The sequence below is a fragment of the Trachinotus anak genome, unplaced genomic scaffold (genome assembly GCF_046630095.1).
Source record: "Trachinotus anak isolate AG129_WGS33_773 ecotype Australia unplaced genomic scaffold, CSIRO_AGI_Tana_v1 ptg000013l, whole genome shotgun sequence".
Lineage (NCBI taxonomy): Eukaryota > Metazoa > Chordata > Actinopteri > Carangiformes > Carangidae > Trachinotus > Trachinotus anak.
Window position 1 is genome coordinate 6,364,887 of NW_027273864.1, and position 17,326 is coordinate 6,382,212.

The 17,326-nt window shown below is 42.7% G+C and overlaps 1 protein-coding gene across 25 annotated transcripts in view; it reads left to right on the forward strand.

Moving 5' to 3' along the window:
- foxp1b (forkhead box P1b) overlaps positions 1–17,326 on the forward strand; it is a 157,416-nt gene that overhangs the window by 118,067 nt on the left and 22,023 nt on the right. For 21 of the 25 annotated variants that reach the window (XM_071494830.1, XM_071494832.1, XM_071494837.1 and 18 more), the window contains 4 exons: positions 2,078–2,215; positions 2,495–2,614; positions 6,175–6,325; positions 12,757–12,946. In XM_071494830.1, the coding sequence (XP_071350931.1) occupies positions 2,078–2,215; positions 2,495–2,614; positions 6,175–6,325; positions 12,757–12,946 (599 nt within the window). The remainder of the gene's footprint in view (positions 1–2,077; positions 2,216–2,494; positions 2,615–6,174; positions 6,326–12,756; positions 12,947–17,326) is intronic. The other 4 variants (XM_071494850.1, XM_071494852.1, XM_071494851.1 and 1 more) reach the window with 3 other exon arrangements.

The following is a 17,326-nucleotide window of genomic DNA, read 5'->3' on the forward strand; positions in this document are numbered from 1 at the left end:
GAAGTGTGAAACCATGATGAGATACACACCTCAGGTGTAAAGAATTAAGACGGTGTAATTTGTGATGCAATTGGCAGCTATTGAGAGCTGGTTAAGTGCGTAAACACCTCTGCGTTAACTTGAGGTTTGCTCTCCCCTTTTTCACATCACACTCTGTATAATATGGCATGACAAAATGATTACACATTTGAAAATATGACTGAATTTACTGTTTTAACACGGTGGTAAAAAATAGAGCGTGACAAATATGGAGTAGATTTTTTAATGCATGTAGTTAAAGTAAAGCTTTAAAAAAAAGGGGCATTATTATTTATTTATCCTTGGTGTGCGTGGGAGGTAAATGTCATATTTAGATGGGAACTATATATCATATCACATGTGGCGCTTGCATGTATGACACTTGCATGCAGCAAGACAGGGCTGCTTGGTTGACCTTCAAAATAGTTAATCAAAATTAGCGATGCCCAGAAAAAAGGACTTCAGTGGATAATGACTGTGAAATTAGGAAATGGGAGGCCGAGGCTATTCAAATGACAGGACAAGTCATGTGCAAAAGTCAAGATGAACTGCATATTAAGACATAATACAGGGGGGAATTAATATTGCATTTTCTTCCTTGCGCTTCTATGCCTGGTGCTGAAAATGAGAAATGTGAAGTGTGTGTTAGTCCTGGGTGGGGCTGAGCCTCCTTCATTCTCTTGGGGCCAGAAGAACACAGCACAATGTAGTCTGGCACTACTCAATAAAGTTAACGGAGAGCATCAAAAGCTGGTCCGTCCTATTTGACATCACTGCCCTTTCCTCTGCGTTAGTCGTACAAGCTGTTCATTATGGCAGTGCTTTGTTTTTCTTTTATGCTGCAATGGGGAGAATGAATAAGGTAATATGCATGCAGGGTATGTGTCAAGAAAAGCCCCTTAGTTACCGGACAAGATTTTAAACAGCTAAATTACATTCAGAAATGCATGAAAAATTCAAAGGGGTGTCATTAGCTATAAGGCGGCCGTACAATTTGGGTAACCTTGGTGAAGACAGACTGTCACCCGTTATGTCCGCTCTATCAGCTGCTGACATCAGCCTGAGAGACAGAAGGCACACTCTAACACACACTCAGGCACATACATGCTTATGGATATGTGCATGTACACAAAAGAACCATCTCCAAAACGTCTTGACAATTGCAAAGACGCAGCACTATCGAGTACATCTTAGTTGCTGTTTGTCACACAAACATCCAGGGAAGGAGCTTTTAATTGTACCGCACATCATAGTAGTGAGTGGCAGCATCCAGACACACTCTGAGTCCCCTACGCCGCCGGAGCAATTAAGGCACCCTGACAACTGTGGGGGCTCTTTTCAGTGTCACAACAAATCACTTGTTTTGAGGAGTCATGCACTCACACCTTTCTACTGGGAGTTAGTTAGAGGCCTGCGTGTTCTTCATCGTGGCTCCTCCTCCAGGCACTCTATATCTCCACAATAATAGATCGCTGTTGACAGCGTCTCTAATGAAATGTTCTCACATGACATGTCATTGGTGTGTGAACAGCAGCATTTTTTAAGGAAGTCTTTCACTTCCTCAGGTATGGCATATTTGCCACGTTGTGTAAATGGCAAGCTCTGAGACGCGGATCATATGACGTCGAAATGTTTGTGTGTGAGAGGGCAAGGTCGGGTGATGGAGGTTGGGGTGGATACAGCTGGCTGTTTACTCCACAGGCGCAATCCACGTCCAGCTGTCCTTTAGCCCGCCTCAGTCTGGTGTGGTGTCATAATGGTTTGAGGCGTTGATATGTTGTGTGTTTGTGTGTTTGTTGGAGGGCATGTGCAGTTTTTAACACTTGAAGATGACACTTGAGATTAATTGTAGATTCCAGTCAAAAGCAAGCTAGCATCATAGCTATATACCATGTTTGTATGTATATAATTATTACTATTGTTTTTATGTATTATGTATTATTTAAATACATAATACCATAATGCATGATGTTTCATGCATCAGTTCAGTGCGGTGTTTGTGGACTGGTGGGTAATGTTTATTGACATGCATGTGCTCGATGTGTGTGTGTCCGTGCAGGTTCCAGTTTCAGTGGCTATGATGACACCTCAAGTGATAACTCCACAGCAGATGCAGCAGATCCTTCAGCAGCAAGTCCTGAGCCCTCAGCAGCTCCAGGTTCTTCTCCAGCAGCAACAGGCCCTCATGTTACAGCAGGTAATGTACATCCGACACCCCCGTCATGAATCATTTCAGCAGACAAAGTATCACAACTTTCAAATGGTGGATGTCTCTTTTTTGGAATGAAAAATCTTCTTATGTATAGCATTTCACAAAAGATAAATTCACTTTGAACTGCTGCTCTTTTCATTTTTTTTTCCCCAAGCCTCAAAGATAACATTCCTCAAAGTATTGAAAATTCTCGCAAAACCCACTGCTGAGTTTCTGTGACTGACAGACTTTGACACACATGTCGCCTTCCCGTCTTTTATGCAGCAGCAACTCCAAGAATTCTACAAGAAGCAGCAGGAACAGCTCCACCTCCAGCTCCTACAGCAGCAGCAGCAGCAGCAGCAGCAACAGCAGCAGCATGCAGGCAGCAAGCAGAGTAAAGAGGTAGGCTGACATCACTCCAACCGCCTGCCATTACCAAAGCCGTTGGCCAGACAGAGCATGGAAGGCATGTGTGTTCCCCCTCCCTCAACCCCATCTGCTTCCAGACTGTGGTTAAAGCAGAGAGAGAGAGGGGGAGAATCAAGTGCACTCATGCTTCTGATTAGCATGTCAGACTTGCTGGATAAATGGTAACAACTGACTGATACTGTGCTAAGAATACGGTGTCTCTTTTTCTGGAAGCGTCTCCACATTAAGTGTATAACATTTTACAGAGCCTGAGCCTTAGCTCATTGTTCTAGATCTTTTTTTTTATCAAGTAAACAAGTGTCCAATGCAACAAAGAGATGACCGCTCCTGTGAGCCTCGTGTAGGACATAATGAAAGGCAGAAGGGAGAAAGGCAGGAACACGGAGCATATAAATCTGAGAGGCTTTTCTCTGTAATTAACATGGAAATGGCAGAGGAAGAGAAGGCATGTAATTGTGAGATATCAGTGCAGAGAGCGCTCCCAGCTTTGTTGCCTGTGTTGAGTTTCTCTCTCTCTCTCTCTCTCTCTCTCTCTCTCTCTCTCTCTCTCTCTCTCCATCTTCTTCGCTCTTTCTCTCTCTCTCCTTTGCTCCCTCCAGTACAGCGGGGCTTGCTCATAGGCAGCAGCTTAATGCGTGTTAATGACTGGCGGATACAGGCATCACTGTGGACAAAGCAAATTATTATTGTGCGGTCAGAAGAAGTTCAAAGACAATCTGGGAATTTTTTTGCTGTTGTCCCCGTTGAGTTCCGTGTTTGGAGAGGAGAGAGGAAGCATAGAAAATTAAGCCCAATGTTAAAAGCAGACGCACACATCCACGCGTGCTCACACGCGCACAAGTCCGTGTGCTGTCGTAGCTCCCAACTTCAAAGTCGTAGCTCCCTAATTAATGAACTGCGGGCTTCAGTTTGGACAAGTTGTGGTGTGATGCTCCCATAAATCAACATGACAGCAGAGCTCCTCGGCCTCAGATAGGGCCTGTCACCAAGTCGCATCTGATGTAAACACTAGAGGAGCAAGGGAGAAAGGGGGAGAGGGGGGGGTGTGTGTGGGGGGGGGGGGGGGGGGGGGGGGGGTGAGGAGGGTGGTGAGGAGGTGCAATTGATCAGTTGAATGGAGCATGAGAATAAAAGAAAAAACAACTTTTGAAGCATATTATGTATGATCACAGGAAATGGATGCAGCCTCGAGAGGCTCTCCCCCTCTGCCGATGTTTTCTTTCTCTCCCCATCGCTCTCTCTTTTTTCAGTCGCATTTCTAGCAGCCATCAAAAGACAGAATAAGAATTATGCAGTGACTCCCCTGTGGCTGCCAGACAATAACCCCCTGTTGTTGCTTTGTGCCTCTTTTATTTTAAAGACATCAAAATTTAGTTTTTCAAAGATCTTTAACTTTATATTTGAAGCTTGACAATAAAGGCCTGCCAGTGCCACTCTTTATCATTTGTCAGGGACTGTATTTTTCTCTCCCTCGTGCCACTTCTTGTTAACCTCTTATTTGGTCTATTGGGTCTGGGGTTTTTAATGTGTCTGCCTGCTGGGAGCACACAGGAGCTCCTGTCAGCTGATGGGACCAGAAGAAAAAAAAAAAAAACGTGAAAGGAGAGAGGAGTTAAATTCATTTGCAATACTTGATTTTTCTTTCTTCCTTTTTTCTTAAAAGCCACCCTCTGTTTATTTAGCGTTTTGATGAAAGACATTGTTACTTGTGAACTCCCACCTCTGTGGTACTATTATCTTTGTCTCAGGCTGTCAGGGAGGAGTTGAAGAACAAAAAACCTCAGACGACATGAGCAACTTCTCTCGCGGTGATGACTGGGAAAAAAGAACCAACCACCTTTCATAAAAAGAACCAACCACCTTTCATAAATAGAACACATCAGAGAAAGTCACAGGCCACCTGCATCCTAAATTTCGCTGCAGCCTCTGTGAGATCTCTATCGTGTCCGTCTCTTCTTTCCCTGTCTCCTCTTCTCTTTTCTCGTTTTGGGTTAGATCACAGATGAGTCTGTGAATGAGTGTGGTTACTCCTCAATTATGACCCTCTGCTAGCACTGTCAAAAGCGCCTTCTTCCCCTGATTGATCCAATGAGACGACCCCGCTTGCTGTAATAGACCCGCGCTGCCCAGAGCTTTATTTTTAGTGAGCCAACGCAGGAGCAGCAGGCTGGGTGTGGGGTAGGAGGGAGGGAGAGGAAGGGAAAGGAAGGCCGCTAGAACCTTTTGACAAGCAGAATGGGGGTGGGCGGAGGGGGTACATATTTTATCTGGCTGTTTCAGTGGTTTCAGAGCCGCCAGCAAGTGACCTGACAGCCGCGTTGCACCGAGACCTTTTTTGTATGCACTCAATTGTGAGAAGTAAACAAAGTGGTGTATCCTGTGTTTGGTAACAGGGTGCGGTGCACAGCTTGGCAGCCCAGGCACTGCTTTTAGTGCCCCCTCCTCTCCTCCAGCCCGCTTGACAACTGGCCTTGTGTACTCATAAACAGGCCTGGTATCCTGTTGAGTCTCAGGCGTGTTTACTTTATCCTTATCTGCTAGAAAATACAGAAGGTGTCCTGATAGATCTTGTTGTCAGATTTACAGTAACGAGACATTTTGGTGAATGGACTGTGGATTTGTTGAGAGCAGGGATTAATGAAAGGGTTAAAAGTCATCTCCCTGCTCTGTGCCCTTGTTATGTAAATAGCATCTCTCATTTGTTTTGACTCATAGGAGATTGGGGATATTAGATAATTTCCTTCTATTTATTATTCTGACTCTGTCTGTCTTTTTCTCCTTTCTATTTTCTTCTGCACTCTCATATCACTTTTTCATCATATCAAAGTTCACACGTTTCACTTTTCAGAGCCAAATCCCCCAACCCGAAAATCAGCGAGGACACACCAGTATTTCATTAAATGTGTCTTGATGAAACAGCTGTAGCACAGTAAGATCAACAAAGCAACTATCCCTCAGTCAGTCCACAGTGGGTGATTGAACACAGCTTGCTGTGCTGGTTGGGGGAAGAGAGTATCCCAGAGCGCAGCGCCATGCCTGGGAGAGTTGTGAGAGTTGCCAGGGTGGTTATTAAGCACTTTGATTTAGTCACACGTTGTTTGCTGAATTATGAATGGCTGTAATTAAATTCCTGTGGCTCTTATTATGAATGATTAACTATGTTGTTTCATTGTTTGTCATTTGCCTCCCGACTCCTCGTTAATTAAGAGAGAGAGAGATGTATAGTCCACCTGTCTTAAGTGGGCCCAGACAAACCCACACCAAAGGCATGAAATTTATTAAACTTCCCCTGTGCTATTTTGTGTGTGAAATCCATTAAACTTTTTATGAATGAACATGTTTATTTTTACAACCTGAACTATGAACCCTGTGGCCTTGAACTTAAAATGTGATTCTTCAGCAGCATACATGAATCCAGTTATGTGCAAACCTGAAATTCATCTTCACGTGTTTGCGCTGGCTGTTGTGCCTCTATATTACTGTATGTGTCTTTGCTGATAGTGTGCCTCTTTGTGCCTCTGTCCCACCATCAGCAGCAGGTGTCAGCACAGCAGTTGGCCTTCCAGCAGCAGCTCCTGCAGGTCCAGCAGGTCCAGCAGCAGCATCTGCTCAACCTTCAGAGGCAGGGGCTGCTCACCATCCAGCCCGGACAGGCCGGCCTGCCACTGCACTCCCTCACTCAGGGTCAGTACATCATATTACAGCACTGTATATGAAGTATTCACCCTACAAAAGTCTCCAAAACCTCCTCTCCATCAGTTCACTATTTATTGATTATAAAAGAATTTTGTCTGTGTCTTGGGATGATCCAACCTCTTTTTACTCCACTATCAGTGATTACACGTGCTAAAGTTTGTTAGTCGATGTAAACTGAAGATTTGGCCTGCTGTTAGGTAAACATTAGAGAAAAAAAACAATGGAGATTGCGGTTCTACTGATAAAAGATGTTTATTGATACATTGGATGATCCTGGCCTTGACTTCCTTCATCTGTTGTTTTAGGAGTTTGTCCCTGAACGCAGCTTGTGACTGTGTGTTTATAATAATGATAATTCCACTTACAAATTTATTAAGAGAAATTATTCAGTTACAGCGTAGGAGGATTTTAATCAGATTTTAAAGTAACAGTGACACTTGTTTTTGGCTTACATGAAATTGTTGAGTCATATGATCATCAAGGACATGAATGTAATTTCACAGGCCTTTAATCTCTAAGAGTTTAGAGAGAAACACTGGACCTTTTCTGGCACAGAGATGGTCCTATTTATACTGTAACTGTAACATGTTAGTACTCCTGTGGACCTTCAAAAACCTAAACCCTTCATGGGATCACTTTGACTTTGACTATAATGCAGAGCTATTGGTGCAGTAGTTTTTTTTTTAAGATTCAGTTCCTATCTTTACCAACAGTCTCTATTTGCATTGTGTCTTGTGTAGGTGTATCACTGTATGTTCAGAGTGGTTTTATCTGCCACTGTTCTTGCCCTGCTACAATACAAGCACAAATTTGCCTATTCAAAGTGAACAATGCACCACTTAAGTATGAAACCACATACTGTACATGCTTTCACAGAGGACACACCTGCTGTAAATCCTCACTCAACACATCTATAATATCCTAAATGGCATCTTACACCTCTTGTCTGGGAGAGTCTCTTCTGTTTACTGAAACTGAAACTTCTGGTAGTTTGTACTTATTATGATCATTACCAGACAGTAGAAGTAAAAGTAAAGAAGAACAGGTTGGTTTTTTTTTTGGGGGGGGGGGGGGTTCTGTCCATGCTTTGTCCTTCAGCTCTCTGTCCTGTGTCTGTGATTGACATCCTGGTGGCAGCCTCCTTCAGCCTGGAGGAAGACTGGATCTATTGTTCGCAAACTGCCAGTGAACTTGTCATTGTGAAACCGCCTGTTACTCGATAGGCGGTCAATACTTGTTGTTTGGCCAGGAAGTTTATTTCTTTATTTATCCTTTAATATTTTGTTAAGGAGTGGCACCCTCATGACAAAGACGCCGTCATAAGGGATTTAGAACATGACATTGACTATTCATTCCCAGCTAAGACAAACAGTTTTGAAATAACAAGATAAGGGCGATAAAAACAGGAGGGTTTAGGTGGGGGGTTGGGGGTGCTTAGGTAATAGGCAAACACAAACAGGGTTTGTACAGTGGTGTTATTGTTTGGACTGGGTATGGAATCACTCATCCGCTCGCAGACGATTGCCATGGGCACAGGCGTGGAGCGCCGCTGTGTTGTGAGTGTGCTCTGCTCAATTGCTCTGTGTCAGATGTCTGGCAAACACTCACACACCCCTTGAGTAAAGCATTATATGGGTGATATGGCTAGGTATTGTACTTTTGATGGATTTCACAACAGTCCCAGAACATCCTGTTTATAGTGTGTCATTGCCACATATCTTCAAGGTATTGCACCTCATCAAGAGAGCAGCCGTATTGAATTTATATAATTTATACCTTACCAGTTTTTTAAACAGCTTTCACACTTTGTTATGGATGCTCAGTTTCCATTAAAACTTCTGTTCTATTAAAACTGCTTATTATTTACATTAATATGGAGAACTGATACATCACAACGTGAGCTTAATTTCTCCTTCAGCTGTATCAACAAATGGTAAAACAGAAGTAGTAACTGCGCATTGCTTCAGTGCAATAGCATACCCAACAAAGTGCCATGGACAAAGTGAAATTATAGTGTAAATATTTTTTGTTGAAAAAATTCTTTGTCAAAGAGAAAATCTTACTTTTAATTCTCTATTCTCTTTTTGTAATTTTATTCTGATCAGGAAATTTCCCTTTTAACAGTGCATTCAAATGAACTGTACCAGGATCATTTCTCAGGGGTGTTTGCATAAACATAAAAACGAGGAAGTGAATCTCCCTATGTACAATTAGTTGATTGTTTCAGTTTGTTACAACCAGTCAAACGTGGTTAGTCTGCCCTCGCAATCCATTGATGGTTAACTCTGTGCCTCTGACAGCTGTTACAACACTTAGGCTTGTGCTTCAGGCCTCCAGTTTGTCTTCCTATTCTACACATTTTCTGCTTGACTGTTTGAAGTTATTGATGACCTTTCTGTTTTCCACATCACTAAACTCTTTCATGCATCAACGGGCCAGGCCTATGGTGCTCAGATCTAATCTGCAATATTCAGCTAGCAGTTAGCACTGCGTCGGAAGTGATGAGTTGATCCGCTCTGTTTGGGTCTCAGTGATTATGGATTCAAACTTGGGGGCAGTAAATTGGCGTGACTTTTTAACACATGATTTTAATTTCTTTCATTTCAAAATGTAGATATCAGTGTAATTATTTTTAAAAGGCCAGTGTTATCACATGCAATCCACTATATACCCTTTATTTCATGTGCTGAGACAATGAAAGGGACAAAAGGTTTTCAAATAACACGTCACTGTAACAGAGGAATTAAAGAAAAGTGTTTGTGCAGTCTCTTTTTGCACTTTTGGTACTATGATGCAGCTTATTTTTGCATCAGTTTCCTGTTTTGCCAAATTGTTGGCTGAGACAGATGAGTATTTTCTGCCAAAATGATGGACTGAAGGAATGCATTTGTAAAAAAAAAAAAAAAAAAGCCTTTCAAAATTTGATAGCACTAATTAAGTATAAACTTGCAGATAGCAGTTTTGAGAGAAAACCAATTGTCGCATTATCTGGAGTATAAATTGTTTCTCTTGTCGTAAATTCTTTTGACATTAATGTTCAAAGTCTTGGAAGCGGCCAGACGGTATCTGTTATAAATTACAACAATGTGTTTGGGGAGGATATAACTCTCATAAATATAAATTTGATCCACCCCCCCCCCCCCCCCCCCCCAGCAAAAAGCCTGTCCTCTTGACCTGATAAGTGAGTTAGTGGTTGCTCAGGTGTTGTATGTGTGTGTTTGCATGCTTATGTACGTGTAACTGTGTGTGTATTTGTGTGTGTGTGTGTGTGCGTGCATGCGTGCATGTGTTTGTGTGTGTCACAGAGGTGGTCAGTGTTTGTGCACATCCTGGCTAAAACGACCCCTCACCCTCCGAGGTTGCTCTGCAAGAGAGTGAGTTCTGATAGCCGCACAACATCATTTAAGCTGTCGAGGAGAGGCCAGTGGGACAGTGACAAGACAAATTTGTCGGTAATATGAAAGCAAAGAATGTGGCGAGCCATGAAGTGCTCACAGAACAGCAGCACATCAGGGACAGCGGCGGGTAATGCGACTGACCTGTCAGTGATTGATACATCCAGCAGTGGGCTACTGGTAATAGTTCCTGCAGCATTAGGACAGGACATATTTCAGGCCTAAGGGGTGCACATCAGCAGGCCAGTGATTACGGCAACATAAACAGGGGTGCAGTAAAGGTCCCAGCCTGACGGAACAATAAACTAATAGCGATGTCACTGTCCCCCCATGGCACTGGCACTGTGTGTGAGAAGTAACAGCTCGGTTTAAAGAGCCGAGAGCACTGGGGGCCATTTTTTATTTGGGGGATGATGGCCTGCAACTGATGTCATTATGAACCTTAAATCAACTTTCTGCTTGCTTGAACATGGTCACCTGGGTACAGGGGGACAAGGACAGGAAAAGGTTGAAGAGCTCGGCCTGTCTCGGTGCCAGAGCTACCTGCAGAGGTAAAATTGAGTTGGGAGGCCGGTGATCAATCAAGTGTCCCAACAACATACATTTTTTAAAGTGCTTGTCCGTATTTCCCAGTCGTAATGAGTGGAATAGTTGTGTTGAAAAATGGAAAGAGGAAAGATAAACCAATCCGGCATTTAAAGGATGGACAAACCGGGGACCCAAGAAAGAGGATTTACAGATCAATGTCATTATGTGTCCCACAGTAATCAGATGGAGAGAAACTCAATGCGTTTTGTCAAAACACAAAATATAATACCTGCTGAGACATTCGTGTAATGACATTTTATTGTCATTTATGTGAATCGTGAGCCATAGCTGTTGTTTGAAGAGGTTGGGGTTAGGAACGAGAAGAACAAGGGAAGAGGCAAACAGAGCAATAAAACTATGGACTAGATCCAGAAAGAGACAGCTTGGTCCCACTCCGTTAGCTCTCTCATCAGACGGGTCTATCCGCTGCGGTTTCATCTGAGTAAACAGTGGTGTCGGGGTCACCAGGACTGCTGGGTAATTGAGCCAGTGTGGGCCGCCCTGTCAAGCACATCGGCTAAAAATACATCGCCCACTGTCACCGGGCACCAAGTGGGGGGAAAATGATTGGTCCCACTGTCGGAGCACAGGACACTCACATCACCAGTGACCTTCCCCTTCCAAACCAGCCATCACAGGAAAGAAACAGAAACAACAAAAAAAAAGAACTTTTCTCCCAAACTCTCCTTACACCATCAAAACAACAATGGATCCTTTGATAACGCAACTGGAAATCAGCAAGCGTTGGATTAGCATGCTAAAAACACAGACTGCAATATTAAGCATGTTTAGCCTGTCATGAATGTACACTTCGATTAGGGCACATCAAGGCATTGAAGAGAATAAGGGAGAATACAGGCAGGCAGAATAGAGCGAGTATGTTGAAATATTTGAATGAGGAAAGACGCTCCTTGGAACGTGGAAAGGTTATTGATTTGTCCTGCAATCATTTCCTGCTCTTTGATATGCAAACGATCTAGTGTGAATTTACAGCAATCCTATCAGACTCATTTCACAGTTCTTAGCCCCTGCGTCTCTCTGGAGTCCTCCGCCTCATTAGGCCAATGTTCTCCATTACCAGCATAATTAAAATCTTTAGTAGCTTATCAAATTAAAAATATTTTTGCTGATCGTATTGAGATCTTCACCTCACAGTTATTTTCCACAACAGGAATAAATTAAGACTAAGCATTTTGCACACAATGTATTACAATCTGCTGCTTGAAAGGAGCACTTCTAGTATCTATAGAGCTGCTGATGAGAAACGGGGAGGGGAGGGGGATCCGGAGAATATAAACCCAAGTAGATAAGCATGTGCAAATCATCTTCCATTTGCCAGTTCTCATTTTGAGAATGGATTTAATTAATTGTAATGTTAAACGAGTGGTCTTGCCCATTTGCTCTGTGGTTAAATTCACCACATATCCAAGGGCCTCTTTCACCATGCTTCAAACATGTGGCTTATTTAACCAGGGATCTGAATACTCAATACAAATCCACACATACTCGCCTTTTAGATCTTTCAGTAGGCTATTAAAATCAGTACCCGTTACCCATATGCATTATGTTATGACTGAAAATACAAATAGCCACAGATTCTGCAACCAAGAGGCGTAATGTTATTTTACATATCAGCTTTATCCTCATTTGTGTCAAGTCAAACAGACGTCTAACAGACACGCCATCGATGGACACATATATTGTGTGCCAACAAAGGCTCTCTTTTCTCAGACATAGAAAATGGGGTGCACAAACACAGCATTATCCTTCTTCATCCCAACCCTGGCCCATGGTGTAGGGATTGCTGTCACTCATAAGCAGAATAAAAAAACACACGCACTCTGTGGCTGTGTCTCCAGTATACAGAAAAATGTCTTCTGTCTTCAAGGGATTTTTTTTCAAAGGGCTGTGTGAGCTGCAGTGTGCTTGACTTGTTAAATGAGGTTTAAGTCTTCTGTGTCAATTGGAGGCGGTGCAGAGCTTTAAGTATTTTGCACATTAATGCGCTTTTGAGAATATTACCCCAGGGTCCTGTTTCTCAAGAAGGCAGGGGTGGGATGTTTTCTAGTGTTGCTATTGTAAACTTTTTGTTGTGTGTGTTCTGCACATCTCTGTTGTTGAGAGAAAATGATGGTGATTATTCAGATTTCATGCCTTGTCTGGATGTTAATTATTTACTCTGGGCATGAAATTTGCGTGAATGCCAGGGATTTGTGTATACAAACACGCTTCAGATCACAGGGAAAATGGGAGGAAGAGAAGGAGGTGGCGGAGGGAGAGGGGGGGAGGCAAGAGCTCTCAGTGCATTACCCTGTAGTGGAATATTTTCTAATTAATACTCGGCTTTGTTTACAGACGCTTTGATTTAATTAAGTGATGAAGAAGAGAGTTGGATTAGCTGTTAATTGATTTAATTATCCAATTTGTTTGTCTCAGGCATGATTCCAGCAGAGCTGCAGCAACTGTGGAAGGAGGTGACAAATGCTCACGTGAAGGAGGAGCACAACAACAGCAGCAACAACGGCCACCGGGGCCTCGACCTGTCCTCCCCGGCACCGCCAAAGAACCCACTTCTCAACCAGCACGCCTCCACCAATGGGCAATACATGAGTCACAAGAGAGAAGGGTGAGTCCCTCCACCTGCAAGACTTCTATATATCTATATAGATATTTTTCCTTTCTTTTATTTGCATGTGTCTTAAATCCTTTTTTGCAAGCTCACAATGAGAACATGGGTCAGTGGAGAGATACAAGCTCAGAAATATCACACTTTTCTACAGCAGTAGTTTTCCAAAGCACTGCTCCTCAAGTCATTTGCCACCTACACCAGGTAATTAAACTGGTGAAACAGGCTTCACTGTCATCTTTGTCTAAAGCAAACAGATGTGCCATATATCCCCATTTAAAATAGCTGTTTCTCACAGGGCCTCAGTTGATGGACCCCTCCTTAATGGTTTGCACCGATTACTTTTAATTTATAGTTTTATTTGTATTATTTGCATTAAGGCCAACACATTCAGTTTTCTGTGTTGCTGGATGTGGTTTGGGATTTTATAGGAACACAGGGATTTGGAGAAATGTGCATGCAGTCACTATACTATTAATGCCGGGGTCAGGGAATTGACCCCCCTCCTGCTATTGTTTCAGTTGAGGTGCAGCTGTGACTTTTGGATTTCCAGCATCTTTTGAGAAAAGAAAAACATTTCCTTGTGTACTGGGAACTTGTTGACATGTTAAATCAACCTGTCAGTTCAGGAATTTAAAAAAAATAACATAGCAAGAACAACAAGCCATTATATGCTAAAACAAAACAAACAGGGGTATCATATGTGCAACATGAATCATCTATGAAAGGCATTTGCTCTCCAAGCTGAGTGTGTGTGTGTGTATGTGTGTGTGTGTGTGTGTGTGTGTGTGTCTTTAAGGAAGGAATTAATTTGGCATCTTACACATTTGCTTGTTTTCTTGCACCAAAGCCTGATCTTTGAACTGCTAGTGAGGAGCCTCCAGGCACCATGAGCTCACTGCATAACATCTGACTTGTGTTTCAGTGATCAAAACCTACACGTCATTATGAAAGCAATGCGGATGAAAACATGTTTAGCACAGTAAACCAGCAGGCCTTTGGAGGTGAAAAGGGGTTGGTAGTCGGGGGCCAACGAGGGGGATGTAGAGAGGATGTGAGTGACACCAAGAAGAAATATTATGATTCACTGATGGAGAGACACAAACAGAAAGTAGCTATTTCTTTTCAGGTATCAGTTTTAAATAGATTGATGACATACTACCTGTATGGACTCATCCTCTTTACTGTGTTTCAAAGTTATCTTCCAGCGCAGACACTGGGAGGAAAATAAAATAAAAAATGGGCATTAGCTGCTCCCACAGTTGACAGTATCCACAGGCTTCCAGTTCTTCACTCAGCATCTGGCTGAATGTCTGGTTTTTGTGCAGCTAAAGACAAATTGTAGGGGAGGATATTGACTCGCTCACTCCATCACACATTGTCGCAAGCGAGCAAACAAGGTGAGCATCGATGGCAGGAAAAGGCAAGATCCAGCCTCAGCTGAGGGCTCCATGAAACATCGGAGAAGACATAACGCAAGAGCTGGCAGCCCCCTCTGCTTCGCGCTGACTGTCAGAGATTAAAGAGGATGTCAACAGCAGTTTAACACAAGCTTAAGTGAAGAAGGCAGTCTCAGTCTGAATATTCTCGCAGTATCTTAGATCTGTCAGAAAAGCGAGCAGGTGATTCTCATCCACCCCATCTGCTACAGGAAGTCGTGGATTACCCACCCAGAGTTTCAACTGAGCAAATACTAAGAACAGATGACTGATACAAAATGAGCACAAACAGCCTTTATTAAATGCTGAATGATGCAAATTGAGATTCACACAACCAATAATCCTTGCTTGTGTTAATTTTGTGACGCTCAAATTGCACAACTATCAAGAGCATTATTCCTCTCTTTTGAAGATGCAGACTCAATTCTAATCAGACTCCATGGGAAGAAAAATGAAATATTATTAAAGATGATTATTCTAAGCAAGGCTCTGAGAAAACGTCTGTGTTATAATCCAGGGATTTGAATAATCAGGTTGAAGATAATGGGCTGGGCCGGCCTGGGCGTAAATAGAGAGCATCCACTCATCCTCCCAGTGCTGAACTTAATGAACTTTTAATTGATGCGGTTTTGCAAGTCCTTTTGTCATGCAACAGAAACAAGCCTCTGCTGATGGGCCTGTTTTCCCGACTGGCTTCAGATTGGTTTACAGCAGGCCTTAAGTACCATGTAGTTAGTTTCATGTGTCATATAAAATCTGCCCAGGCACAACGACGCCTGCAACTAAAACCTTAAGTGCATCCACAGGAATCACTCACTGGCTTTGCACTTCCGTCTTAAGGAAGGAGGAGAAATTCAATCACTGCCGGTTTGACACATCGAAGACGAGGCACGTGTTTCTGCTTTTAGTTGTCTCAAAGAACACTCTGGCAGGGCTGGCTGAGGTTTCTGTTTGTCTGAATACCATCCCTGATATGACCAGGGCCTGAGTCACTCAATCTGTCAGTGCACGTTGTTTCGCAGCCCACGAACTGTGATGCATAGATAGAGATATACCCATGTGAGCCAGGTCATCTTTATTCAATGATTTGCTTATTTAAATGAAATGTGCCTGATCTGTATCTGACACAAATTCCCAATACAGTGCTGCATCAGGTTTGTAAGGGGGAGCATCCTCACAAAGCACTTGGCCCACTTTGCCTCCCAACAACCATCAGTAACCACAGCTCGGGGACTGTAACACAGCAATCTGTTAAAGAGATAAATAATCAGATTTGGCACAGCACTCCCATCTCTCTCTTGCCTTTCATTTGTCTTACACCAGAAAAAAATGATAATTAAATCATTTAGGGTAAGGCATGCAGTGGCACAGAGAAGACGGTATGAAAGGATAAAGTATAGAGCCTAGAGAGTAAAGAAGGGAGAGGGGAGTGGGCATGGAGGGAGGGGGGAGGAGGAGGAGGACGTAGGGGAATAGGCTAACATCAGCACCAGCAATGAAGGAGAGTGTTGTGACTGGTTTCACAGACTCTGACTCTACCAGACTCTGACCTATAGCATGGCGGACATCAATCTTCCCACTTTTTGCTGATAGATTGAGTCCATCAGCACACGATGCCATAGATCATGACTTGTTTATGGCCCAAAGCATCCCATCAAAAGAAGTGAACTAGAAAACAACTGACTGCCAGATGTTGAAGCCATCTTTGTGTTCGGTTCCCCCTGTCTGTCTGCACATAAACACAGCGCAACACCTGGAAGGTTCACACATTTTCTGTCCAGGTCTATAGGCACTTTAATGTTCTTTCTCCTCTAAAGGAAGCTGATGACACGGTTTTCCTCGTCGCTGTTACAAGATCATTAGAGTGTTCTTCCCCCGGGCTGCCTGACAATAATAACATCCTGACAGACCTGTCGTGGGTGCAGGAGTCAAATTTAACACAACACAGGGAGCTGCTGAGTATTTTTTTTTTCCTCCTGAACATATTCTCAAATGGGAAAAAACCCCATGAATCCTACACTCTTCTCCTATTACACTAATGTAGCTCATTTGGTGTAAATTCTGTCATTTACTACTGTTTAGCTATCCACCGTTTAAAAGGGCTCTTCTGCCGCCAGCCCCTCACCGCGCTTTGTGCTCACTGATTCCCAGCGCACTCCACATTTCAATATCTTATTAATACAGAATTAACCAACAAGCCCGCTCGCAAAGAATTAAAAAAGGATCTCTTTAAATTAAAAACCAGTGTTACCTCCACCAGTCCACACATTTCCTTGTTAAAAACTCATTATTATAGGTCTTCCGCCATCTATTTATTAGCTGTATCAAAACAGAGGTCTTAATGTGAATGCATAATTCATAATTGAATAAAAAAAAATCTGACTTTAAAAAGAGGGAGAAAAAAAGCTGCTAACCACATTCATGAATGCTTGACTGCTTTCTAATTGCAATGCAATTATCACATGTTATGAACAATGTGAACTCTTAAGCAAGTAATTATAACACAAGGAAACCTGTGACGACCTTTAAAATTTCCTACTTGAGGTACGGTTTTCCTAACATTGATACAAATGAGATTTTAATCTGAACGTTAGTTTGTTTAATCCTGCAGAATTGGTACACCACGGTTAGATTACTTTCTTTTTTACTAATTCATTTTACATCCATTTTTAAATCCCGGCAGATGGATGATTGGCTAAGCAGTGCAAGATTTTATGATTTTCTGTATTTATTTTTCCCCTATCCTTAAAGACATCCCCTAAAGTAGTAGTATTAGACATTATCTCTTATTGAATCTCTGTATATGAATGAGATTTTAGTGGCTGGAGTTATTCCCACATGGCAACACAACAGTTTGTGGTGTAATGAATCTCCCTATCCAGCCTGCTGTCTTAAAGCAGGGCTCAGACTGGAAGAGAAGCAGCAGCGTTGTGCTCACGAG